The sequence below is a fragment of the Cydia amplana genome, chromosome 15 (genome assembly GCF_948474715.1).
Source record: "Cydia amplana chromosome 15, ilCydAmpl1.1, whole genome shotgun sequence".
Lineage (NCBI taxonomy): Eukaryota > Metazoa > Arthropoda > Insecta > Lepidoptera > Tortricidae > Cydia > Cydia amplana.
Genome location: NC_086083.1, coordinates 15,245,646 through 15,272,692, shown reverse-complemented (window position 1 = coordinate 15,272,692; position 27,047 = coordinate 15,245,646). Strand labels below are relative to the sequence as shown.

At 42.7% G+C, this 27,047-nt stretch overlaps 1 protein-coding gene and 1 long non-coding RNA gene across 9 annotated transcripts; one reads left to right on the top strand and one right to left on the bottom strand.

Moving 5' to 3' along the window:
• Nucleotides 1-6,629: 6,629 nt before the first annotated feature.
• On the bottom strand, nucleotides 6,630-25,402 carry LOC134654638 (mucin-2-like). Its single transcript, XM_063510108.1, has 14 exons — nucleotides 25,350-25,402; nucleotides 21,642-21,910; nucleotides 20,226-20,385; nucleotides 19,400-19,567; nucleotides 18,554-18,732; nucleotides 16,653-16,788; nucleotides 12,621-16,494; nucleotides 11,373-11,945; nucleotides 10,110-11,312; nucleotides 9,606-10,049; nucleotides 8,643-9,545; nucleotides 7,848-8,156; nucleotides 7,365-7,601; nucleotides 6,630-6,847 (listed from the first exon to the last, which is right to left on the bottom strand). Exons 1-14 carry the CDS (start codon nucleotides 25,380-25,382, stop codon nucleotides 6,642-6,644), a joined length of 8,694 nt encoding a protein of 2,897 aa, XP_063366178.1. The 5' UTR covers nucleotides 25,383-25,402; the 3' UTR covers nucleotides 6,630-6,641.
• On the top strand, nucleotides 8,767-15,789 carry LOC134654639 (uncharacterized). Of its 8 annotated transcripts, none has more exons than XR_010097358.1 (9): nucleotides 9,407-9,545; nucleotides 9,606-9,797; nucleotides 9,858-9,989; nucleotides 10,692-10,850; nucleotides 11,898-12,056; nucleotides 12,324-12,497; nucleotides 12,570-12,743; nucleotides 15,582-15,677; nucleotides 15,741-15,789. It is a non-coding gene; the product is annotated as an uncharacterized LOC134654639 (long non-coding RNA). The 8 variants fall into 8 exon arrangements; XR_010097359.1 differs by lacking the exons at nucleotides 12,570-12,743; nucleotides 15,582-15,677; nucleotides 15,741-15,789 and adding exons at nucleotides 10,110-10,166; nucleotides 12,897-13,016; nucleotides 13,350-13,415 and having other exon boundaries at nucleotides 10,809-10,850; XR_010097357.1 differs by lacking the exons at nucleotides 12,570-12,743; nucleotides 15,582-15,677; nucleotides 15,741-15,789 and adding exons at nucleotides 10,050-10,166; nucleotides 12,897-13,016; nucleotides 13,350-13,415 and having other exon boundaries at nucleotides 10,809-10,850.
• Nucleotides 25,403-27,047: the final 1,645 nt, after the last annotated feature.

The window sequence follows — 27,047 nt, the reverse complement described above, 5'->3', positions numbered from 1 at the left end:
ATCTATAAGCTTTCAGAATAATCCTTCAGGTGTAAGCCTTCAGGAACGTAGCGAATTAGGCACGAGCTTGGCTAACGTCCGATCTCTAGCGCGGTCCGATCAAGAAGACTGAAGCCAGTTCCAGCGGCGGAGCCAACGGCTCCCGCCTCCAATTCAAGTTGGTAAACCTGCCTGACCAGTCTACCAACATAACGACAAAAATGCCTGCTCGTGCCTACCTTCACTCAAGATACACATCTTGACGTTCCAAAGCCTTCTACCTGTCATTTTAGTTCAATAATACGCCAATAGATGGTGGCGTTACTCACTACGCAGCTTCATTATTTCGTTACAAGCAAATAATACATAGTCAAACATTGCTAATCGACTTTTACAGGCGTCTAACTATGAACTGTAATGCTGCAATACGTCTTTCTGGTGTCTCGCTCCGACACGGCCGTCCTGCGCTACACACGTCCTCGTGTGTGGGTGTATGCATTTGATACTGAAACAAAACATACAGCACAGTATCTCATCGCTCGGTCATTCCTGACCAACAATTTGGGTCTCACTCAAATTACTATTAAAATCAAACTTTGTTATCAATCAAACCAGAAAAAAAATAATTGTTCAAAATTACTTTAACAATCCTCATTTCTCTAGTCAAAAATAGTCTATCGAGCAACGACTAAATAAAAATAATCATCAGTAATCATCGCCGCTATCTAACGGATACACTCCAATAATCATCGCCTCCATCTGGCGGATACTCTCAAATTTATGTGAAAACAGAACAATCCCAAACATCAAAAACACAAATCACAACAGCTCTAATTCATTGCTCGACAGTATCACTACTATTGTCGTCAATATCAATTTACGGGGAAATTATCTGGCATTAAAAAAAAAAGGTCATATGTGATCTAAATTTTTGTAAGACATCTTAAAATAAATAATATTCTGAATTGATAGTTCCAATTTTACTCATATGAACACAGTACATAAACGGGAATTCATTTTTAACAAAACAACACCAGTCCTTCGGTGCATTGCCAGTCCTTCGGCAGATACCAGACCCTCGTCAGAAGTAACCATCTCAGCCGCGTAAGTGCTACTCCTCGCAAAGAGCATTCTGCACATAAAAAGCAGACCACGTGCACCTCTTACATGCTCCGGCACTTCTGATGCGGTCACTAAACAATACCCAGTCCATCGGGCATACTTTCAGTCCATCAAAAGCAAAACAGTATTGCCCAGTCCATCGGGCGTGCCTTCAGTCCATCGAAAGCATGATGGTATTGTCCAGTCCATCGGGCGTGATTTCAGCCCATACGAAAGTACAAGCTTTCAGTCCGTCGAAAGCAAAACAATGTTAACAGTGAATTCCAAAAAAAAAGAAAATAAAAACAGGTCTTTAAATCATGTAACTCAGAACTCGAAACCATTGGTACTATCAGCGTCAACTGATCAACTGAAACTGAACATTACTGATCAAAATCACTAAAAATAGCTTTATTCTTTAGCTTTAACAACAGAAACTCGCTCAAGACTTCTATGCAGAAGTAAAACATCTCAAAATAATCCCAACGAAATGGGAACTGCTCACCAGCTTAATAAAGTATGATGCACGCGACCAAGTCAAAGGTGGTGGTGGTGAGGTCCAACCCAAGCACGGAGGCTGATCCTTTCCGCTTGCCGTTGCCGTTTCTGCGGCAGATTGCGAGAGACACGATGTGGTTCAACATAGCTGGCTGTTACTGAAATCATTTGCACGGTATCAGGTTTATCGTGTATGCAGGCTAAACTCAAAAGGTTTATGAAATGCAAGGTAGCAGACACAAAAAACATGTTTCCAATGTATACGGGACTTCAAAAATCTCAGAATAAAATTTAAACTTCAATGAGTACCTTTTATTTCATTCCATGAACAAACAAACACATGTTCCAAAAATAAGTAACACGGTCAAATGGGCCAATACGAAAAGTGACAGCTTATTAGTTACGTTCGACTGTTGTGCTTCGCCATTACACTCAAAATAAAATTCACTAATAAACAATTAGAACGAAACCTGTCCTTTTATTTCCAAATCTCCAGTACAGAAGATAATGCACAGCTGCTTCTGTGTCACGGGCGTAATGGTGTCTGCAAGTTCGCTCGGCTCTGGCTGCAGGACACTGTAACATTAATTTTCATATGCGTAGCTCATGTTTCCATAGTATGCACTATTTGTGATCTATCACGGCATTACGAGCAATAATTTGTCGCAATTTTATTAATTACTAAACGTTACAGGGTAAAGATTACATAATCCATGCATTGGCAAATCAGCAGGATCAATTTCTAACGGTGCATTGTATTTTCATGAAAAAAAATATTTTTTGAGGGTAGATGCACAAGTGAGCGATGAAATAATATCACGTCGCGACAGCCAATATTTGATTTTAATTAACAATATGGATTTCACATCAAAATAACTTAAGATCACTTAGATTTCAACGGATTTAAAAAATTATTTGTATTTTCAAATCAATTATTGAGGGTAGATTCACAAGTGAGCGATGAATAATATCACGTCGTGATAGCTAATACTTGGTTTTAATTAACAGTATGGATTTCAAATCAAAATAACTCAAGATCGCTTCGATTTAAATGGATTACAAAAATTAATTACAAAGAAACATAACGATCCCAGACATGACGTCACGTAACTACCGCTATGCTCGACTGCCTCAATCATAATTCACAATTTCACAATAATTCTCACCAAATAACAATGAATTACACTCGCCATTCAATCAAGGTTAGACACGTGAGCTTACCTTACCACGTGTTCAGATTATGGAATGTAGGTCACCAGAAATACACCACGCTCCCAGGTGGCTGTGTAAGCAATACATGAAACTCCGCATCGATCCCACTTGCTGATGTCGGGGACGGATGGTCCTAATGGCGGTGGGCGCGTGGGGGTAGTACCTAGATGTATTACTTCACAGCCAAAATAGTAGGTATGCTACCAACGCATGAAATAAACATTCAGACTCGTTACCCATACTAGTGCCTACTATATTTTAGTACTAAATTATCAAAACGACCAATCACTATTCCAAAATTATTTGAATCAAAATAAAAAGATCACATGAAACCGTTCAAATCTTTATTTTACAAAAGTAAGCTTCTAATGGCACATAAGAAATCAAAATAACACTTGGAATAAAACACTTAGCTAAACGGTTAAACAACGTGAGAATCTATAAGCTTTCAGAATAATCCTTCAGGTGTAAGCCTTCAGGAACGTAGCGAATTAGGCACGAGCTTGGCTAACGTCCGATCTCTAGCGCGGTCCGATCAAGAAGACTGAAGCCAGTTCCAGCGGCGGAGCCAACGGCTCCCGCCTCCAATTCAAGTTGGTAAACCTGCCTGACCAGTCTACCAACATAACGACAAAAATGCCTGCTCGTGCCTACCTTCACTCAAGATACACATCTTGACGTTCCAAAGCCTTCTACCTGTCATTTTAGTTCAATAATACGCCAATAGATGGTGGCGTTACTCACTACGCAGCTTCATTATTTCGTTACAAGCAAATAATACATAGTCAAACATTGCTAATCGACTTTTACAGGCGTCTAACTATGAACTGTAATGCTGCAATACGTCTTTCTGGTGTCTCGCTCCGACATATACATATAAATAAATAAACAAGAATTGCTCGTTTAAAGGTATTAGATAGATTAGATTTAAAAACGGTCCGCTTAAAATAGTTGACGATCGATTATCGTGGTGACCTGTTTTTAATAATTTTAATGTTTGAGTATCACTGAAGTTGTAAAGCTAAGGTTTTCCTCTTCCTTGTTGAAACCTCCTGATGGGCGTGACTACCAGCCGCGTGATTTCGTAGTATTCATCAGGGCTGATTTTCGGAAAGTCCTGGCCCGTTTCTCAAAAGCTTGTAACGTGTAATACCTACAAGTGGAAGTCCCTTTTTAACAAAAGCTGTCAAAAAGTGACATCCGCTAGCTTGTACACACTTTTGAGAAACTGGCCCCTAGACGACAAACGTAATTCAACCAAATCTATGAGATTTCTTCAACAATCAAATTATATTAGGATTACATATGAAGCTTTGTTGTAAATATCAAATGCTATTCGCGCGATCGCTGCGTAGGTACCTTTTGTTTTGTTTATTCAATAAAATATGATTATTAACGAATTTATTACATTTATAAAGCTTAATTGTTTGTGGCATGTGTTTGGTGAATTTGAATCCTTATATATGAAGCGTCATGCTATACCTACATAGTAAAAATGTGAGCGTATTTATTATAAAAACATAAATACAATATTTTCAAAAAGGGCTTTTTCGCATAGTCAACTTTATGATTTGTAACTCAAAAAGTGTCAAAATTTATATTTATCTAACATTGCTATCTATGCCTCAATGTAATCTAGTATCGTCATTTTATTGCCAATAAGCTCTAATCATGAATATATATAATAAAAGCAAGTGTACAATGTGCGTGCCGCTAAAACTCAGAAATGAGCCCCGATACGATCATGGAAGTTATATGGTGTGGTAGCCCTCTATCTCCAGTCCACGAAGAAGTTGCCCGATTTTACCTCAAGCGTGTGATTTTGAAGATATAAGGGCTGAAAGTTTCGCCCAGACCCAGACCCAGAAGCAGTCGTTTTGTTTTTGAATTTTGAACCTTAACTTAATATACGAAAGTTCAGAATATATCGTGAAATATATACCTACAAAAATTTGTACCTGGTGTGGTGTCTCGGGTCTCGGAGGCTAGACATTTCTAGAACAGTCCAGAACATTCGAGAGTATTCGAGAGCATTCCACAGCATTTCAGAACATTCTGGAATGTCTTCAAATGTTCGAGAACATCCTAGATCATTGTGGAATATTCCAGAACACTCTCGAATGTTGCGGAATAGGATGCAGAATATCCTGGAATATTGGGGGCCATTTGATTTTTTTACAACTGCCACACAATCACATGTCAACTCTCTGAGCGAAGCCGGGTACCTCAGCTAGTGTAATATAATCTATATAATACCATGTACCTAATGTAAGCCCATGAAAATGTTGTAACAAATGTACTTAAAACTTAAAACTATGTAACACCAAAAAGAGGATTGCTCTCTGTACAGAGTTGATAGAGTACTATAGTCCTCAACATTTTCGTTGGTATCTTTTAATATTAAATACTAGAATAGTAATTTTAAAATTGACTTTGCAACTACCTATAATTGAGATGATTCGAAAAAGTCATTCCAGGTTTTTGTAGATACTGACTAAATGTAACTGTAAATTCATTTTATTATGTATTTATTAAGTACCTACATATTATGTGTAAAGACTTCGTATTCAGTCTTGTATAATATTATTGTATTATAATTTTTATTAAAGGTTTTATTTTGTTTTAATACCTCCGAAATCTTAACATTCTTCCTGTTTTTTATGTAGGTACAAAACCCGGGAAAATAATTTTGATTTGATAAAAAATGTGCATACCTTGGTAATAATAAAATATATAGGTAGGCATTTTTAAAGTAGACGCCATGGATGGTTCTAACAATTGGGAATAAAACAACAAAAAAATATAAAATTACATTCATAGAATGTTTTATTTGATACAAAACATCAAATCTTTAAAACACCCGAAATGTACAAAAGCGGTCACCTTAAAAATAACACATTCTCTAATTTTTACATTTCTTACACCTCAATGTACAGTCAGCAACACAAGTGTTCAAAAATATCTCAACACGACTCTATCATCAAGAGTATAAGAGCTTGTGTAGATCTTTTTGAGCACTTCGTCCGAGTAGCAACATTTGCCGCCGACTGTATAACTGTTTTTGTACATAACTGGGAAGACAACTTGTTTGACATAATATTACGAAATAACTAAAATACATATTTTTTACATTGAATGGCCACATACAAATACTGGCATATATTTATTATTTACAAATATGTAAATATCACAAAATCAAGCTTGAAATTTGAAGGTTTCAGAATATAAATACAAATATTTTGACTAGGGCAAATAAATAAAGTATACAAAGAAATATTTATGTACATATTTTCTGAGGATGCGTCAGAACGGAGTTTTTATGGCACTATTTTATAAGAAATAAAATAGGCATCCGAGTATTATGACTTTAACTTAATATACGGCAGTGATAGATACAAATACGAATAATAACGCAAAAGCAGCCATTTGCATTGAAAATCACAAAAAAACATGATATAAAAAACTTACTAGTATCACAATGTATCATGATTACTCTTAATAATCCCGACTGATTGGACAAATGACATACGATATGACAAATGCAACGCGACAGTGACAAAAACTCAACTTTTTATTTGATTGCGTAGGTATCCTATTCCAAAAATCGATAAAGTTAGACCAAGAAAAGTCTGCAACAATTTTGATAGCACACGCAGTGGAGTGTCATTTTAAACGTCAAACTTCTATGAAATTATGGCGTTAAATAACACTTGCACTACGTGTGCTATCAAAATCGTTGCAGTCTTTTCTTGGTTTAACTCTATGTACTCGTATAATTTTACATTCAGTTTAGCCAGGACATTCTTGTCGAGTACATATAGTTTTATTATCAGTTTACGGGACACTGTTATTTAACAAGTATTCTGAGGGTTAGATTTCTTGTTGTGTTTGTACATATACACAGAAACGGTTGCCGATAAGAGCATGAGCAGGACTGAGCCAACTGTGACGTAGATGACAGCGGAATTGTTGGTTGCCTGAGCAATGGTCTCGACTAAATGGCTGACGTCACGGGCTTTTCTGGAGCGAGGTTTCGTCCTTGTGAACTGGAAGTTATCTGGAAAACGAAATAAAAAGAAGTGTTACTTTAGTTAGAACACAGAAAGATAAATTAGTTTGTTGTGACTATTTCTTCTTCTGACGTTATTCTTTAGAATCTGTTCGGAAAGAGAAGAGTCGTGGAATGTATTGGGCCACATACATTTCACGACTCTTCTCTTTCCGCACAGACTCCAACCTAAAACTATTATTTTAGCTTAAACCTTAAACCATCGAAAATATCTAAAATCTGTACCATTAAAACGGATGTGAACTGAAAAAGCGATTTGAGTAGGTACGCGTAGGTACGCTTTAATGATGTAAAAAATAATTACAAAAATTGCAAATGTAAACGCTTGTTTTACTTAATTTATATTTTGGTAAATTTTGTATTTCGACCTATCCAAAAAATATGTCCCTAAACATTTTGGTCAAAGTCACAATCTCATTTTCACTAACAATATTTACTTTTTCTCTAGATAATTGATGAAAATGAATTATTACTTTATTAGATTCATTTTATTTATTATTCTTACCTATAGCAGCCTGGGCTTCATCATCGTAGTCTACATTTTTGGCAGTTCTTCCGCCCCTAATTTCATTTTCACTGGGGAAAGGCGGTAGATATGTCGATGGAGGATTAGTGCTGCTCGGCCTGAAGGGTTGAGGGCATTTAGGGTCTTTAGATCCTGGGTAGCAAGAGCTAGGAGTGGTAGGCTGTGGACACCTAGGGTCTTGAGATCCTGGGTAACATCTTGGACCCTGGGTTGTGGGTTCCGTGGGTTTTGGACAGCGGGGGTCTGTGCTGCCTGGATAGCATCGAGGACGACCTTGGGTTGTGGGTTGAGGGCAACGAGGATCGGTGCTTCCAGGGTAGCAGTTCGGAAGTGCTTGTGTAGTCGGTCTGGGGCAACGGGGATCATTTGATCCTGGGTAGCAGTTGGGAGGAGCTTGAGTGGTTGGTTTGGGGCATCGAGGATCAGTGGATCCTGGGTAGCATTTCGGCCCTTGCGTAGAAGGCGGTAAATAAGTCGGAGGACTTACTGTGGTAGGTCGTGGTGGTTGGGGACAGTTAGGATCAGGGGATCCAGGGTAACAACTTGGCTTTTGTGTGGTTGGCTTTGGACACCTAGGGTCTTGGCTGCCAGGGTAACACCTGGGTGGTGCTGGGGTAGTCGGCGCGGGAGTGGTAGGTGCGGGGGTAGTTGGTTTAGGACAACGAGGATCTGTGCTTCCTGGGTAACACCTTGGAGGTGCCGGGGTTGTGGGTCTTGGACATCTAGGGTCTGTGTTTCCAGGATAGCAATTCGGTGGAGCTTGAGTAGTAGGTTTAGGACACCTAGGGTCGGTTGAGCCAGGATAACACCTAGGTCCTTGAGTGGAAGGTGGCAGGTAAGTTGGTGGCGTTAAAGTCGTAGGTCTTGGAGGTTGTGGGCAGTTAGGATCGGGAGATCCTGGGTAGCATACGGGTTTTTGTGTCGTAGGTTTAGGGCATCTAGGATCTTGGCTGCCTGGGTAGCATCTGGGTGCAGGTTGGGTAGTTGGTGCTAAAGTGGTAGGCTTAGGGCACCTAGGGTCTGTGCTTCCAGGGTAGCAATTTGGCGGTGCCTGAGTAGTCGGTCTAGGACATCTGGGGTCTGTACTTCCAGGATAGCAATTTGGAGGAGCCTGAGTAGTTGGCCTAGGGCACCTAGGATCTTGGCTGCCTGGGTAGCATCTGGGAGCAGGTTGGGTAGTTGGCGCTAAAGTAGTAGGCTTAGGGCATCTAGGGTCTGTGCTTCCAGGGTAGCAATTAGGCGGCGCCTGAGTGGTAGGCTTAGGACATCTAGGATCATTAGAGCCTGGATAACATCTTGGACCTTGGGTGGAAGGTGGCAGATAAGTGGGAGGGGTTAATGTTGTAGGCCTTGATGGTTGAGGGCAGTTAGGGTCGGGAGAACCAGGGTAGCACGCGGGTTTTCTTGTGGTTGGCGGGGGCGTGGGTCGAGGGCACCTAGGGTCATTGTTTCCTGGATAACAGTTAGGGGGCGCTTGTGTGGTAGGTCTTGGACACCTAGGGTCGTTGCTGCCAGGATAGCAATTGGGAGGAGCCTGTGTGGTAGGTTTAGGGCATCTTGGGTCATTTGAGCCTGGGTAGCATCTAGGAGTTTGAGTCGTAGGTGCTAAAGTTGTTGGCTTAGGACACCTAGGGTCTGTGCTTCCAGGGTAGCAATTAGGTGGAGCCTGGGTAGTTGGTTTAGGGCACCTAGGGTCTTGGCTGCCTGGGTAGCAATTAGGCGGTGCCTGAGTTGTAGGTCTAGGACATCTGGGGTCTGTGCTTCCAGGGTAGCAATTTGGTGGAGCCTGGGTAGTTGGTCTAGGGCACCTAGGATCTTGGCTGCCTGGGTAGCATCTGGGAGCAGGTTGGGTAGTTGGTGCTAAAGTAGTAGGCTTAGGGCATCTAGGGTCTGTGCTTCCAGGGTAGCAATTAGGCGGCGCCTGAGTGGTAGGCCTAGGACATCTAGGATCATTTGAGCCTGGGTAACATCTTGGACCTTGGGTGGAAGGTGGCAGATAAGTGGTAGGGGCTAATGTTGTAGGCCTTGATGGTTGAGGGCAGTTAGGGTCGGGAGAACCAGGGTAGCACGCGGGTTTTCTTGTGGTTGGCGGGGGCGTGGGTCGAGGGCACCTAGGGTCATTGTTTCCTGGATAACAGTTAGGGGGCGCTAGTGTGGTAGGTCTTGGACACCTAGGGTCGTTGCTGCCAGGATAACAGTTGGGAGGAGCCTGTGTGGTAGGTTTAGGGCATCGTGGGTCATTTGAGCCTGGGTAGCATCTAGGAGCTTGAGTCGTAGGTGCTAAAGTTGTTGGTTTAGGACACCTAGGGTCTGTACTTCCAGGGAAGCAATTAGGTGGAGCCTGGGTAGTTGGTCGAGGGCACCTAGGGTCATTGTTTTCTGGATAACAGTTAGGGGGCGCTTGTGTGGTGGGTCTTGGACACCTAGGGTCGTTGCTGCCAGGATAGCAGTTGGGAGGAGCCTGTGTGGTAGGTTTAGGGCATCGTGGGTCATTTGAGCCTGGGTAACATCTAGGCGCTTGACTCGTAGGTGCTAAAGTTGTTGGTCGAGGGCACCTAGGGTCTGTGCTTCCAGGGTAGCAATTAGGTGGAGCCTGGGTAGTTGGTCGAGGGCACCTAGGGTCATTGTTTCCTGGATAACAGTTAGGAGGAGCTTGTGTGGTAGGTCTTGGACACCTAGGGTCGTTGCTACCAGGATAGCAGTTCGGAGGAGCCTGTGTGGTAGGTTTAGGGCATCTAGGGTCATTCGATCCAGGATAACATCTAGGTCCTTGAGTGGAAGGTGGCAAGTATGTGGGTCCAACCGTCGTTGTTCTTGGTGGTTGTGGGCAGTTCGGGTCGGGAGATCCTGGATAACAGACAGGTTTAGTTGTTGTGGGCTTAGGACATCTAGGGTCTTGGCTGCCTGGGAAGCAATTTGGCGGGGCTGGTGTGGTAGACTTAGGGCATCTGGGGTCATTACTTCCTGGATAGCACCTTGGAGGTGCTGGAGTTGTAGGCTTGGGGCATCTAGGATCAGTGGATCCAGGGTAACAGTTAGGAGGAGCGGGGGTAGTAGGTCTAGGACATCTAGGGTCGGTACTTCCAGGATAGCAATTAGGAGGTGCCTGGGTTGTAGGTCTAGGGCACTTAGGGTCTGTGTTTCCTGGATAGCAGTTCGGAGGAGCAGGGGTTGTCGGTTTTGGACAGCGAGGATCAGTTGATCCAGGGAAGCAATTAGGAGGGGCAGGGGTTGTTGGTTTAGGACACCTAGGGTCCTGGCTGCCTGGGTAACATCTCGGAGCTTGAGTGGTTGCTGGTGGAGTAGGTCTAGGACATCTAGGGTCATTATTTCCTGGATAGCAGTTAGGAGGTGGCTGGGTAGTTGGCTTAGGGCATCTAGGGTCATTCGAGCCTGGGTAACACCTTGGTGCTTGAGTGGAAGGTGGCAGGTAAGTAGGTGGCGTTATAGTCGTAGGTTTTGGAGGTTGTGGGCAGTTAGGGTCCGGGGAACCGGGGTAGCAAACAGGCTTAGGAGTAGTTGGTTTTGGACATCTAGGATCGGTTGATCCTGGGTAACATTTGATTTGAGGAGGTGCTGTAGGTCTTGGGCATCTTGGATCTGTGTTGCCAGGATAGCAGTTCGGAGGGGCTGGGGTAGTTGGTTTTGGGCAACGAGGATCAGTTGATCCAGGGAAGCAATTGGGAGGAGCTGGAGTTGTGGGCTTTGGGCATCTTGGATCAGTGCTTCCAAGGTAACAGTTTGGTGGAGCTGGGGTAGTTGGTTTTGGGCAACGAGGATCGGTTGATCCGGGGAAGCAATTGGGGGGTGCTGGCGTAGTTGGTCTGGGGCATCTTGGATCTGTGCTTCCAGGGTAACACTTTGGCTGAGCTGGTGTGGTTGGTTTCGGGCAGCGAGGATCATCTGATCCCGGATAACATTTAGGAGGTTCTGGCGTTGTGGGTTTTGGACAACGTGGATCATTAGAACCGGGATAACACTTGGGAGCTGCAGTTGAAGGTGGAAGGTATGTTGGCGGTGTCAAAGTGGTTGGGCGTGATGGCTGAGGGCAGTTAGGGTCAGCGGAACCAGGGTAGCAAGCGGGTCTAGGGGTCGTTTGGGGGCAACGAGGGTCCCTGTTTCCAGGGTAGCAATTTGGAGGGGCTGGAGTGGTTGGTTTTGGGCAACGAGGGTCGGTGCTTCCAGGGAAGCATCTAGGAGGCGAAGGGGTAGTTGGTTTTGGACATCTAGGGTCATTATTTCCTGGGTAGCAGTTAGGTGGGGCCTGAGTAGTTGGCTTAGGGCATCTTGGATCATTATTGCCTGGATAACAATTGGGGCGAGCAGTAGTCGTAGGTGCAGGAGTAGTAGGTCTTGGACAACGTGGATCCGTGGATCCAGGATAGCAATTAGGCGGTGCTGGGGTTGTAGGTCTTGGGCATCGTGGATCGTTATTTCCAGGATAGCATTTTGGCTGTCCCGTAGTTGATGGGGGTAAGTACGTGGGGGGAGAAGATGTGGTTGGCCTTGGAGGTTGAGGGCAGTTAGGGTCAGGGGATCCAGGGTAGCATACTGGTTTTTGTGTAGTAGGTTTAGGGCATCTTGGATCTGTGCTTCCAGGATAACACCTAGGTGGTGCTGGAGTAGTAGGTTTGGGGCAACGAGGATCATTTGATCCAGGGAAGCAATTAGGTCTGGCAGTTGTAGGTGCAGGTGGAGTAGGTTTAGGGCATCTTGGATCGGTGCTTCCAGGATAACATCTAGGTGGTGCAGGGGTAGTTGGCCTTGGGCAACGTGGATCTGTGGATCCGGGGTAGCAATTAGGACGAGCTGTAGTTGTTGGTGTGGGGGTAGTAGGTCTTGGACAACGAGGATTCGTGGATCCGGGATAACAATTTGGAGGTGCTGGAGTGGTAGGTCTGGGACAACGGGGATCAGTTGACCCAGGGAAGCAATTAGGTGGTGCCGGAGTAGATGGCCTTGGGCATCTCGCATCAGTGGAACCAGGGTAGCATCTAGGTTTCTCCGGTTCAGGAGGTAAGTATGTTGGAGGAGTTAGAGTTGTAGGTTTTGATGGTTGTGGACAGTTAGGATCGGGAGAACCTGGATAGCAATCAGGTTTAGGAGAAGTCGGTTTTGGACAACGAGAGTCTGTTGATCCAGGGTAGCAATTGGGACGGGAAGTAGTTGTAGGCACAGGGGGAGTCCTTGGACAACGTGGATCCGTGTTTCCAGGGTAACAGTTTGGTGGGGCAGGAGTTGTTGGTCTCGGGCAACGTGGATCCGTGGATCCAGGGTAGCAATTGGGACGGGAAGTGGTTGTAGGCACAGGGGTAGTCCTTGGACAACGTGGATCCGTGTTTCCAGGGTAACAGTTTGGTGGGGCAGGGGTTGTTGGTCTTGGGCAACGTGGATCAGTGGCTCCAGGGTAGCAATTAGGACGGGCAGTCGTTGTAGGGGCAGGAGTAGTAGGCCTTGGACAACGTGGGTCCGTGGAACCAGGGTAGCAATTTGGTGGGGCAGGCGTAGTAGGTTTGGGGCAACGAGGATCGGTTGATCCTGGGAAGCAATTTGGTGGAGCTGGAGTTGTGGGTCTTGGGCAACGTGGATCTGTGGATCCAGGGTAACAATTAGGACGTGCTGGGGTGGTCGGTTTGGGACAACGAGGATCGTTACTTCCGGGGTAGCATTTTGGCTGTCCAGTGGTGGATGGGGGTAAGTAAGTTGGTGGTGATAAGGTAGTTGGTCTTGGGGGTTGCGGGCAATTGGGATCAGGGGATCCAGGGTAGCACACTGGTTTTGGGCATCGAGGATCGGTGTTGCCAGGGTAGCAGTTAGGGGGTGCTGGTGTAGTTGGTATTGGGCAACGTGGATCTGTAGATCCAGGGTAGCAATTAGGACGAGCAGTGGTTGTAGGTGCGAGGGTAGTAGGCCTCGGACAACGGGGATCCGTGTTTCCAGGGTAACAGTTTGGTTGAGCCGGAGTGGTAGGCCTTGGGCATCGTGGATCCGTGGATCCAGGATAGCAATTAGGACGAGCAGTGGTTGTAGGAGCAGGAGTAGTAGGTCTTGGACAACGTGGATCCGTAGACCCAGGGTAGCAATTAGGGGGCGCTGGTGTAGTAGGCCGTGGGCATCTAGGGTCGTTACTTCCAGGATAGCATTTAGGCTGTGCTGTAGTTGATGGAGGCAAGTAAGTTGGTGGTGACGAAGTAGTTGGTCTTGGAGGTTGAGGGCAGTTGGGGTCAGGGGATCCAGGGTAGCACACTGGTTTTTGTATAGTAGGTTTAGGGCATCGAGGGTCCGTGCTTCCTGGGTAACAATTAGGGGGCGCTGGTGTAGTTGGTTTTGGGCAACGAGGGTCCGTAGATCCGGGATAGCAGTTTGGTGGGGCTGGCGTTGTTGGTCTTGGGCAACGGGGATCTGTCGATCCAGGGTAGCAATTAGGACGCGCAGTGGTTTTTGGTGCGGCGGTAGTGGGTCTTGGGCAACGAGGGTCTGTAGATCCGGGATAGCAGTTTGGTGGGGCTGGCGTTGTTGGTCTTGGGCAACGGGGATCTGTGGATCCAGGGTAGCAATTAGGACGCGCAGTGGTTGTAGGTGTAGGGGTGGTTGGTCTTGTGCAACGAGGATCCGTAGATCCTGGGTAGCAATTAGGGGGCGCTGGAGTAGTTGGCCTTGGGCATCGTGGATCGTTACTTCCAGGGTAGCATTTGGGTTGTGCAGTAGTTGAAGGGGGTAGGTAAGTTGGTGGTGATGTAGTAGTTGGTCTTGGGGGTTGAGGGCAGTTGGGATCAGGAGTTCCAGGATAACAGGCTGGTTTTTGTGTGGTAGGTTTTGGACATCTGGGGTCTGTGCTTCCAGGGTAGCAGTTAGGGGGTGCTGGTGTAGTTGGTCTTGGGCAACGTGGATCTGTGGATCCAGGGTAGCAATTAGGACGAGCAGTGGTTGTTGGTGCGGGGGTAGTGGGTCCTGGGCATCGTGGATCGTTACTTCCAGGGTAGCATTTGGGTTGTGCAGTAGTTGAAGGGGGTAGGTAAGTTGGTGGTGACGAAGTAGTTGGTCTTGGTGGTTGAGGGCAGTTAGGATCAGGTGATCCAGGGTAACAGACTGGTTTTGGTGTGGTAGGTTTTGGACATCTGGAGTCTGTGCTTCCAGGGTAGCAGTTAGGGGGTGCTGGTGTAGTTGGTCTTGGGCAACGTGGATCTGTGGATCCCGGGTAGCAATTAGGACGAGCAGTGGTTGTTGGCGCGGGGGTAGTGGGTCTTGGGCAACGAGGGTCCGTAGATCCGGGATAGCAGTTTGGTGGGGCTGGCGTTGTTGGTCTTGGGCAACGGGGGTCTGTGGATCCAGGGTAGCAATTAGGACGAGCAGTGGTTGTGGGTGCAGGGGTGGTTGGTCTTGGGCAACGAGGATCCGTAGATCCTGGGTAGCAATTAGGGGGCGCTGGCGTAGTAGGCCTTGGGCATCGTGGATCGTTACTTCCAGGGTAGCATTTGGGTTGTGCTGTAGTTGAAGGGGGTAGGTAAGTTGGTGGTGACGAAGTAGTTGGTCTTGGTGGTTGAGGGCAGTTAGGATCAGGTGATCCAGGGTAACATACTGGTTTTTGTGTGGTAGGTTTTGGACATCTGGGGTCTGTGCTTCCAGGGTAGCAGGTCGGGGGTGCTGGCGTTGTTGGTCTTGGGCAACGGGGATCTGTGGATCCAGGGTAGCAATTAGCGGGCGCTGGCGTAGTTGGCCTTGGGCATCGTGGATCGTTACTTCCAGGGTAGCATTTGGGTTGTGCAGTAGTTGAAGGGGGTAGGTAAGTTGGTGGTGACGAAGTAGTTGGTCTTGGTGGTTGAGGGCAGTTAGGATCAGGTGATCCAGGGTAACATACTGGTTTTTGTGTGGTAGGTTTTGGACATCTGGGGTCTGTGCTTCCAGGGTAGCAGTTAGGGGGTGCTGGCGTTGTTGGTCTTGGGCAACGGGGATCTGTGGATCCAGGGTAGCAATTAGGGGGCGCTGGCGTAGTTGGCCTTGGGCATCGTGGATCGTTACTTCCAGGGTAGCATTTGGGTTGTGCAGTAGTTGAAGGGGGTAGGTAAGTTGGTGGTGACGAAGTAGTTGGTCTTGGTGGTTGAGGGCAGTTAGGATCAGGTGATCCAGGGTAACAGACTGGTTTTTGTGTGGTAGGTTTTGGACATCTGGGGTCTGTGCTTCCAGGGTAGCAGTTAGGGGGTGCTGGTGTAGTTGGTCTTGGGCAACGTGGATCTGTGGATCCAGGGTAGCAATTAGGACGAGCAGTGGTTGTAGGTGCAGGGGTGGTTGGGCGTGGGCAACGTGGGTCTGTGGATCCAGGATAGCAGTTCGGCGGCGCTTGAGTGGTTGGTTTAGGGCACCGAGGATCTGTGCTTCCAGGGTAACAATTTGGTGGGGTTGGTGTCGTTGGCCTGGGGCAACGAGAATCAGTACTTCCAGGATAACATTTAGGCTGTCCAGTTGTTGACGGTGGCAAATATGTCGGCGGCGACAATGTTGATGGACGAGTTGGTTGAGGGCAGTTAGGATCTGCCGAGCCAGGGTAACAGGCAGGCTTAGGCTCCGGTGTAGTCGGCTTAGGACACCTAGGGTCAGTACTGCCTGGATAGCAGTTAGGTTGCTGTGTCGTTCGTGGGCAGGCTGGGTTGGAGCTACCAGGGTAACATTTTGGAGTTTCAGGACAACGAGGATCTTGGCTTCCTGGGTAACAGTAGGGTTGCGCCGGAGTGGTGGTTGGTTTAGGGCATCTAGCATCATTAGAGCCAGGGAAGCAATTAGGTGGCGCTGGCGTTGTTGGTCTAGGACATCTAGGGTCATTGCTGCCAGGGAAGCAATTTGGCTGTGAAGGTGTAGAAGGCCTTGGACACCTTGGATCAGTAGAACCTGGGTAACAGTTTGGTCGTCCGGTTGTTGGTACGTATGTCGGTGGGGGTGTTGTCTGTTGAGGGCATCTTGGATCCGTGCTGCCAGGGTAGCAGTTAGGTGCAGGTGGTATGGCTTTTGGACACCTAGGATCTGTGGATCCGGGGTAGCATTTGATCTGAGGTGGGCCTGTTGTTATTTCGGTCGTGATTCCTTTGCAGTCTCCATCGCAGTTGCTCGTGCAGAGCTGTGGAATAAAAGAAGAATAGTTAGAATAAAAATATATCTAATTAAATTAGCCAAATAAATGTTCAGAAACTTTCAACAGTTCTGTTTGCCTTTGGTCATATAAGTAGTTTGTATAAGAATGGGTAATTTTGTAATAAGTATCAGAATTTGCCTTACCTCGACATTGCAAGTGAGATAGACCTGGTCGGTCTCAGGGAAGCGGAAGGCGCTCACTTTACTGTAAGCGATGAGGGTGGCGCCGCTCTTGCCAGTGTTTGTGCTCTTTTGCCACAAATCTATGAGCTTCCTCTTCCTGAAAAGTATAAAAAAATAATAAATATTTGGCAAAAAAAATATTTTTGGTACAAGTTTTTATCGCTGACTGTTCTTTTCTTTCCACAGACTACTAATTAAATACTTTTTCTACTCCCGAACTTTTATTTGTCATTTAAAAGGTCGTACACACACCTTTAAACCCCTATGTTATAGTTGTCAAGACAAGTCTTTAGTCTATTCCCCAAAAAAGTATTTGTGCATACACGCAGTATCTTTTTGGTACTTTTACGATACTTCGTGTAATCACGACTTAAAAAATATTGTATGAAATACATTGTTGCCAACCTAATTTTAATTGTCATCTCTGACAGATGAGTACTAACTAGTAGAAACAATAAAATTGCTTCAGAAATCAGAAACGCGCATGTGACACCCGTAATATAGCAAGATCCATAGACTACGAACACCGCTTAGTGTTGCTTGTTAGTCTCCATAGGCTGTGGCCAAAATCGAGAAAAAAACTGTCCAAAATTGTAATTTAACTAAGAGCAAGTACCAGGGCCTCATGAGTTACAAGAAGGTGTCGCTGACCAACCGGCCGCGGGGCGCGTGGCGCGGTGGCCGGGTCGCGTATCTTAGCTGTCCTATATGATTCCACTTGTTTAAAGTATTATTTTTGTTGAATGAAAAATATTTGTTAAATTTACAAATTTTTTTCAAAGTGCTTGGTCGTAGAAAAAGTATTGTATGCAACGTTGTTTAACTGAGTCAAAAAATACTCGTGGCGTCTTTATTAACAATTTTCGGCTTCGCCTCAAATTGTTACTCACGCCACTCGCCTTTTTTGACCCCTCTTAAACAACGGTTGCATAAAATACTATATCGAGATTCGAGACAATACTAAAAACCCCAAAACACAATTAGGTTTCGTTGTTTTATCACAGAGTTCCTATGGCCACCTCCTGTCTCCATCATCAGATCAGCTCCATGGTACCATAATATTGCATTGTCATCCGAGTTACACACGTATACAAAATTTCAGCTGAAGCGGAAACCGGGAAGTGGATCGAATTTAGCTTGCAAGATTTGACCCGTACATACTACCATAGAGAAATATAGTAAGACAAGAGTGCTCACTCCATACATAAGTTCAGACTATTAGTTTCAGTGTCTACATCTAGCATCGAGTAGCGGAACTATCAGTACTGCTACTTGACAATAGATGTAGCAGTACTGATAGTTCCGCTAGTTGATGCTAGATGCTAATAGTCTTTTTGGTACTAAAACTGATGTATAGAGTGAGCACTCTATGTATTTTTTTCTCTATGATACTACACAGTTACATACCTATAGTATAGGTACACAATGCAAGTTAAATAAAAGCTTGTAATAAAATTAGTTCTACTTTAGCTAAGAGTTGGGTCTTCGAACTCTTTGGTTTAGCGTACCAATGAGTTTCTCCAACGATTTTTGTTATTTATTTATCTTTAGTTCCTGGGTAAAAAAATGTTAACAAGGCATGTTTTTCCTCTGGTTTGGAAGATGAGGTGTCAGTCACGTGTGTCAAACTGCCCATAAAACATTTTGCAGTACCAGCCCCCAAAAACGCAATAAGCAAGCCCAACAGCAGGAGCAAGAGGAACCGAGGCTCAACCCTGAATTCCTTTAGAGAAAGTTTACTTTTCTATGACAGATGACAGGTGATCACGTGATGCTTTCCATAGAAAACGAAGCTCCGGAAGCTCCGGCCCAGACACGGCCCGGTCTAACATCCTTTACTTGAAAAAATCGATTGGACTTACTTGGGGCATCCCTCTTTGTCCGTAAGCTGTATCTTGTTGGTCTTTGGGCCGTCGTACTGTTCACTATCATACGCCCAGCAGTCGTGGATCTTCAGGTTGAACTGGTTCCTCACATCCTTCAGGTACACCAGGATGGTCAGGTACTCGCCGATCTTGATGGAGTCTTTTAGCGGGGTCGTCTGGAATATTTTTTAAAGTTTAGACAACAAGCGTACAGTCAGCAGTAGAAGTTGCTAAGCGGGCGAGGTGTTTAAAATACTCTTGGCGCTCTTATACTCTTATCAATATTTATTGCACGTCATGGTAGTTATGAACACCTCGCCAGCTTAGAAACTTCTCCTGCTGACTGTACATAATATGTACGTACACAAAAATTCAAAGATGCGTGTGAAGTCCCTGGTCCAAAGGACGATATACCTATATTGCCAAAACCTTCAAAAAAACGTAGGCTTGAGAGGAGGCTTTCTTCACAGGTCTTAAAAAGACAGCTTATACATGTTTGGTGTTCCGATTTTTACTAACTAAACTTGTATTGGGAGAAGAAAAATCTCTGCCTGAAAATCTCATTTAATATAAAACTGCCTAAGTGCATGATAAACTGCATGTTCAAGCATGCTATAGTGACGTAAAAACAGCAATTTCGGCCGGGTAGCCCCTTAATATTGGCTTGCTATTATCTTGTGTAGGTACCTGAAATATCTGGATATTGTAAATACTTACCTACTTACTCCATGTACCTAAGATGGACTAATTACCTACCTAACCCTTATATTATACCTAAGAACTGATGGAAAAAGTAATGAAATAAATGCATTTGTTTTTGTATTGATTTTGTAATTTACTCACATTGGGGAAGACACCCTTCTGTATGTCCATCCAGCACTCCACGCCACCGGCTGGGCCTTCAACCGCGACCACATCCAACATGTCAACCATGAACGGCTTCAGTTTGAGCGTGTGCGACTCTTGGCGCTGCCCGGTTGTCAGCTCGTATGATGTGCGGGCGCAAGACACCTGGAACGTAGTAAAATTAATTAAGATAATTTACACTACAGATGACCTGTTTTGCATGTTAGATAATATTGAGTAGAAGTTAGATAGGTATTTAGTTAAGTTTAGTTTAAGTGTACATTTGCATGCTAAACTAGCAAAATATGTTTAAGCACAGATATATGTTATCCTTACCAACTCATTGTACCATATTTTAAGCAAATAAAGTATATTATTATTAAAGACACGATTATGTTTCTTGATTTTTTTGGGGAAATCGGCGATTGTCACAATGGTCTGCTTTTGTTTTGGACAGTCATAATTTTATAGAAAAGGAGAATGTTTTAAAATGCAATTGTTCGATTCACCAGTTATTATGGACGATCCATTGAATGTGAAACGTCATCCACATAGTAAGTAGTTATTACAACTATATACCTTTGTGGCGAAATCAAGGACTAAATGAGCAAAAAATGGATGAAAAGCCAGGGGGCTAGCCAAGATGACAATCATTGATAGAAAACGCAAATCGAAACTTAATGAATGTATGGAAATATTCACGTGACTTGCAGCATCTGTCATCCCGAAACATTTTTACTTTTCGGTTGGCATTTCTCGATAGGCCCCCAGCAGGGCTGTTTATTGAAGCTCTAACGTCCATATAAAACGACTATAAAAGTACCTTTCTGGCGAAGTCAAGCGGGCCCTGCACGAAGTCGTCAGCTTGGAAGACCAGCACGTTGTCAATGGTGCCGCAAGCATTGCATAGAGGCCGGGAGCCGCAGCCGTTCAGCGGCACTCGGAACGAGTAGCGAGACTGACTGCCGCCCAACGACACGTATCTGGAAACACGGAATAGTTCATTGAGGAGTGAACATGTAAATGGTGTACTATGGGGTCCCTTTGTTTCCCATAAAGTTTTAAGTCATAATGTATTATTTGTGATAAAACTGAAACCGTTAACTTTTTAGGATTTTCGTTAGGCTATCGTATAGATGGGATAGGTTAGGTTGGTTTTATGGAAATCCCGAAAAGTGACACGTTTCTGAACCAAATAAATTATATGACTAACGAAAATGCGGGCAAACTATACATTATGACTTAAAACTATTTGGGAAACAATTTAATAGAGACCCGGTGTACTATGTAGCCTGGTACTTATATATGGTAGTCTTGTGGTATACATATATCGGTATGGATTAAATTCTAGAAGGGACATCGTCAACATGTGATGAGATCAGAAACGTACTTTCACGCCCACACGTTAGCAAAGTAGATGATGCAAGTATCTTATAATTTGCTTACTTTAATTGTGTTCCTTTCCAATAGCGACTTTTTTCCTAAATGGAGAAAATCCATCCGAGATTTTCTCCTAGCAATTTGTTTTTTTTTTTAATTCAGCTGTAAATTTTAGCTCGTTATTGTCCATATTACCTCCGCAAAAGGTATTAATCTTAGTGAAATCAATATTTTGGTTTCATGTCTAATAAGAATTTAATTAGACTTTGTCAAGATCACTATCGTATGCACTTTATAACTCATATTATAGTGAAGGGCTGTGAATGTGAACTGTATTATTGCCGTAATAATTATAGTTTCCCACGCTCTTCCTATTACACTTTGCCCCACTTAACCTACCAAAACCACATTTATCTAGGATTATTAGCTACCTATTTATACTATAACTAGCGACCCGCCTCGGCTTCGCACGGGTTAACAAATTGAACACAAACTTTCCTCAAGAATCACTCTATCGATAAGTGAAAACCGCATGAAAATCCGTTCCGTAAGTAGTTTTTGAGTTTATCGCGAACATACAAACACACAAATAGACAGTCGCGGCGGGGGACTTCGTTTTATAAGGTGCAGTGATTAAGTACTTGTAATACTAAAAATTGTATGGCCCGGCCCTATGCAGTCCGAAATAAAATAAAATAAAATTAACCAGAAGGCACCTAGGGACTCAACTGCACGCGATTCGCAGATGACGTTAACCCCTGTTTTCTCTATCTTACAGAACAATATTCTACTTACAACTATATTCGATATTATAGCATGAAATACAAGTACGTATACTTAAGAGTTTGATTATACTCACTTGCATTTAGGATCATTCAAGAAACCTTTACTGTAAATGATTCCATCGTAAACATCGGCGAATTCCACAGTAACATCAATAAAATCTCCCGAACATTGTACATCTATATCGGGTGTTTGCGGCGAGTCGGCCGCTCGTGAACCGCGGATGAAGGTGACCCCAGTTTCCTCTGAGGACTCGTAGAAGGGGGAGAGGACATTGCCAGAGAGCTGGTAGTTCAGCTCGGCAGCAGTGAGGGTTTCGCCATCTGAAGCTGTAGCGAGCGACAGCTGGAAAAAAGGAATATGAAATTAGTCTAAACCACAGATTACAGAACCAGAGCCAATCGCACTCTCAAATGATTACACAGCTTAAAATTGTAAATAATGAATATATCGGCTTTAATGACGACTATATTTATACGGCTACAACCAGTTTGACTCTAACTTACGTATACACTAGCGTATCGTAACTTACCTTTCTATGCATCTCACTCGTACTCGAATATTAGTGCGAGATGTATAGAAAGTAAGTTACACAGCGCAGACGTTATTAGCGACAGTTTGACACTGCTCAGACAGTCGTGGTAAGGTTACTGCAAAAGTGGTCAAAGGCCAGCCTTGTATGATTCACGCTAGACCGAACTGGGGCCGGGCCGCAGCTTCCAGCGCTTCGTTTTCTATGGAAAGCACCACGTGATCACCGATCAGCCGTCATAGAAAATGACATGTCGGACGCCTCGGCCCGGGCACGGCCCGGTCTAGCGTGAGTCATCCTTAAGACTAGCGGGATACAGCTTGGCTATAAGCTAATCAAGCAAATCTTGTCAGTAAAAAAAGGCGCGAAATACAAATTTTCTATGGGACGCTATCTCTTCGCGTCTACATTTTTCAAATTTGCCGGATTTTTCTACTGACAAGATCTGCTTGACCAAGTATATCAATGAATCTTGGCTGTACCAAAATTCACTCGGCACAATCGAAAGTTCTCGACAGCTACATAAATGATTCATCAATGACAGTTTTACACAACTATGTGTAACATGGAAATATGTATCTCGTGTGAGCAAAAAGCATTGTCTGCGACAACAATAATATATTAGTAGCGCGATAAGGCAGCCGTGAACGGTTGACTGGCATAGATATAAGATTGGTTAAATGTAGGGCGTTTATTTATTTATCAAACCACTTCGTGCTTGTGTTTTATATCCCATGACGCTTATTGTCTTCAGTTAGTCATAAAATAAAACTATATAATCGCATATAATGAATTTAAAATTCATCCCCAGATCCCCACTTTTCGAATTCGAACCCTTTACAGCGCTCGTGTTGAACGTCAAAAAATAACAATTCAAAAACTATAAAATATCCTTACCAGGATTTGAATTAGGCAGGTTCACGACCATCTTAGTTTACTTATATTCTTAGATCAGTCTATGTAACCTTCTACCGGTCAAAGCTTATACATATATGCTTGATTGTAAATAGGTTTATTGCCCGATAAATTCTATAATTATAATAGTATATCTACCTAATAAAATCCGTAACTACCATAATTTGCGTACAATAACTGTTTTATTACCCAATCACATAACGTTTTGTTTTACATATTACAGTGGAATCCGTTTATTATGACTACTTAAATTGACCATATTCCTCCTTATATTAATTAATATATGAAGTCATATTGAGCGGTTAGTCAATATTAGGAGTAATAATGTAGGTATGTATACTGGGTGTGTCCTGAAATACAAGCAAAAAATTTATTGTAGGCTGTAGTCCTCAAGCTGACCAACATTTGAAAAAAAACTATTAAAAATTATGAAGACTTTAGACTTTGCTTAATAACTTTATACAGTCCAAAGTATGGTTTTCATATAAAATTGTTTGTAATCATAATCAAGTCGGTTAAAATGACTTCGCTTACATTTTTAATATTGATTCTCAGTGACGAGTTGCTTATATGTATAAAAATCATATCTCACAATAGTCACAATGCAATTTGGAAGCTTTCTCTTTCTGCCATTTAGCGAGGTAATGTTGCCAGCATCTTTGGCACAATGCTGCGGGGCATTATTTAGATGTATATATTTTATAGTTTTTATTATAAGTTTAGTTTTTAATTTTATTATAAGTAGTTTTATATACATATATACATGTAAAGTGTATTTGGAATTAGTTTGGAAAAAGCAAGAAAAATAGGAAGTTGATCAATTATATTGTATGACATCCTCTTTAGATGTCACACTTCTCTTCGATGTTATTATATGCGGATTCTACTGTTTATATCTAACGTAATGCGCAGGTCACGTCAAGTGATATGACAGTTGCCATATTACTCAAAAGTGCAACCGTCGTGCACGCTGCATTACGCATCTGGCGTGGATCGATTTATTAGGTCAGCATTACTTGCGCACGAGTGACATGTAGGTAAAAGGTCAATAAACGAAATTCACGAATGGCGACGGCCCTTTACTAACCACAGAGCTATTAATATTAGAAGAGGTATAAAGTTTAAATAGAGAAGAAGGAAAAAGACGGCCAATGTGGATGTGGACGGCCAATTTCGTCATAGGGGATATTCCGTCCAATTAGCAAACGCTCGCTTCTCGAACAACGAACAAAATTGATAAATTCATCGCCAAAGCAGCGATTGCTTGTTTTAGCAATCGAAAGCAAATGTTTTTTTTCCTACGATTGAAATACAAAGAAATATACGCTCGTGGACGGAATAGCCACATTGACCTTATTTAAAGAAAAACGGTTACACTCACACAACTTGGTACTTACTAAAGAAAATGGCTGAATAGGCCGAATACCGAATTACCGAATATTCGTGGCATCTCTACTTAGAAGAGTTAGAACGTACTTATAAAAAGCTTTATAAGTACGTTCTAACTGTCGTCTCTTAATTCTCAAATAAATATTACGTAAAAGCTCTCCGTAATTTGATTTGCATAACGATGATACAATCTCAAATTTTAGATTCCACTATTTCCATATAATTATGAAATGAGGAGACGAAACGCGGGGTCATAGTTGAAGTATTGACATGATTAGCGTAACGAAAGGCAACGAAAGGTGGAAATGTTTTGTAATATATCTACGAGTGTATGATAAACGTTGCGCAACTTTAATGTGTGTTTACTAAATTTGGGGTCATTGTACTCTTGAGTTAGGTATGGTCTTGGTTTATTGTTAAAAACTACGGGGTTTATTAAGGCACACGCGTAAAACAAAAAACACTAAATCTGCATCCGCATTGAAATCCGTTGCGTAGTTTTAGAGATCTAAGCATATATACAGACAGACAGACAGCGGGAAGCGACTTTGTTTTATACTATGTAGTGATAACTTATTGAGTTTACTATATAATGGGACTTGTCGATCTGTATATAATCGTCCTATAATATCTATTTATTAATTTAATTTTAATACCTGATTTGGCACCTTTTTATTAGATAATAATTCGGAAAATTCAGAATGTATACAGTAGGTAGGTAATTTACAAAATCACCCATAATTCCATCGTATTAGAGTCTATTCTCGAAATTACTATACAGTCAGCAGCAGAAGTTGTTGATAAGCGGGCGAGGTGTCAAAATTACCTTGACACGCTCTTATTCTCTTAACAATAAAGTCGCGTCAAGATAATTTTGAACAGCTGGCCCGCTTAGCATCTTCTGCTGCTGACTGTACAAAACAAATATTTTATGAAATATGTGGTTACCTGCACAAGTGCAATCAGTGCCGCTATGCGCATGACAGCCGCTTCATGGGGCCCTGAAACAAAACAAATACATTTATAAACAATTGTAATCAATAAAATATTCAACTGTGATATCTAATCTCGACTTAGTGAACCGTGGCCTTAATGTTTATGAAGTAAATTAACACATTATTAACGTAATCACAATAAAATTACCGCATATAAAATAAATTATATAATATATTTATTTAAGCAATAATAATACATTAGGTAAAATATAAATTGAAAATTTATGGGTAGAAAAGGGGTTTCAATCCATATGTGGAAAGGGTAGCACCGTCGTCGAACCCAAGCCACCTGCAGTGGACTTAAAGCAGTGGCATGTGGCCCGGATGCAAATAATTACTGTTAAATACGGGTTAAGTGTTATGTAGGGTTTCTAAATAATGCAATGCAGTCAAAAAAAAGTAAAAAAATCGCATTAGTTACTTTCATTTTAATTTGATAACTTTAGTTTAGGAGATAAAAACTTTAAAAGACAATCGTATTAAGATAAGTAATATCGGAGAAATTGATTGTAAAAGATATTCAGGGGGTAACAGAAAAATGTGTTTAGGAATTTAAGGAGCAAACTATTTTTTAATTCTTTTCTCGTGTATATTAACTAGAGTTTAATTTTCTTAGTAGTAATGAAGGGCTTTTTATAGGGTAAAGTATGTTTCTAAGCAGGAACAGAAAAACCCCTTTTTATAAGTTAAATCATTCAGGTGGATTAAACTTATCGCCAATAGATGATCATACTATGTTTATATTTATTTTTTTATGTATTTTTTTACGTAAATTAAACATTGTAGTTTTTACTAAATAATCTAATTCTATTTCTCACATTGTCTAATTAAGGGTTACACATTTATTAATATCTTAATTGCATTATCAACGGCTTTCAAATGTCGGAAGCCGATGAGTTCATGAATGGATCAGATCGTGAGCCATTAGATACAGCATGATTCAATTAGAAAATCCGTCACGCTCACCATACGAGCAACACGATGAACTGATCAAAAGTAAGCCTTATCACTTTGAATTAAGGCTTATATAGTGTCAGTCAACAGATTGGACCGTGGTGCCGCTAGTCAAATTGTTTAATTGTTATGTTAGTTTAATTCCTTGACCTGATGGTTCTTGAACTATGAGGTTTGAAGAATTAATTTCGTGGTTGAATCTGATGGTTCCTTGTCAATGAAAATGAGCATTTAATAAAATTTAATGTATATTTTCCTGGTAGCAATGCTCATCCCGTTTTATGCATAAGAAGTGGCCATATGGTTTCATTGGAATTATCATAAAATATAGTAATATTATCGTATACATTTCTTAGAGTCAGCGGCCGGATTTTTTTTCGAAACAAAAGGTTCGGTTTTACTCGATTTTCGGTCAAAACATACTTTTTTTACCGTACCGAAACTTCGGCAAGACACTGCCGAAAAAACTATTTCGGAGAAAAAGCAGTTTTTTGGCCACAACCGAACCTTCAGCCTAAACATGATTTGATGCCGAAACCTGCCGAACCCTTAACCTATAATTCGGTCCAGCACAACTTTATATACCTACACGTATAATGATTCTAAAACAGACTTAACATTGCTATCACTAAAGCAGCATAACTACTCCATTTATGTCATAAAGACCATTCTAAATACGTCACGTCCCTACAACATA

Coding starts and splice junctions, on each gene's coding strand:
- LOC134654638 (XM_063510108.1), bottom strand. CDS start 25,382: ATGCGCATAGCGGCACTGATTGCACTTGTGCAG. Junction 20,386..21,641: donor TTGAATGATCCTAAATGCAA/GTGAGTATAATC, acceptor CCGTGTTTCCAG/ATACGTGTCGTTGGGCGGCA. Junction 9,546..9,605: donor TGACCCACGATGCCCTAAAC/CTACCACACAGG, acceptor GGTGTCCAAGAC/CTACCACACTAGCGCCCCCT.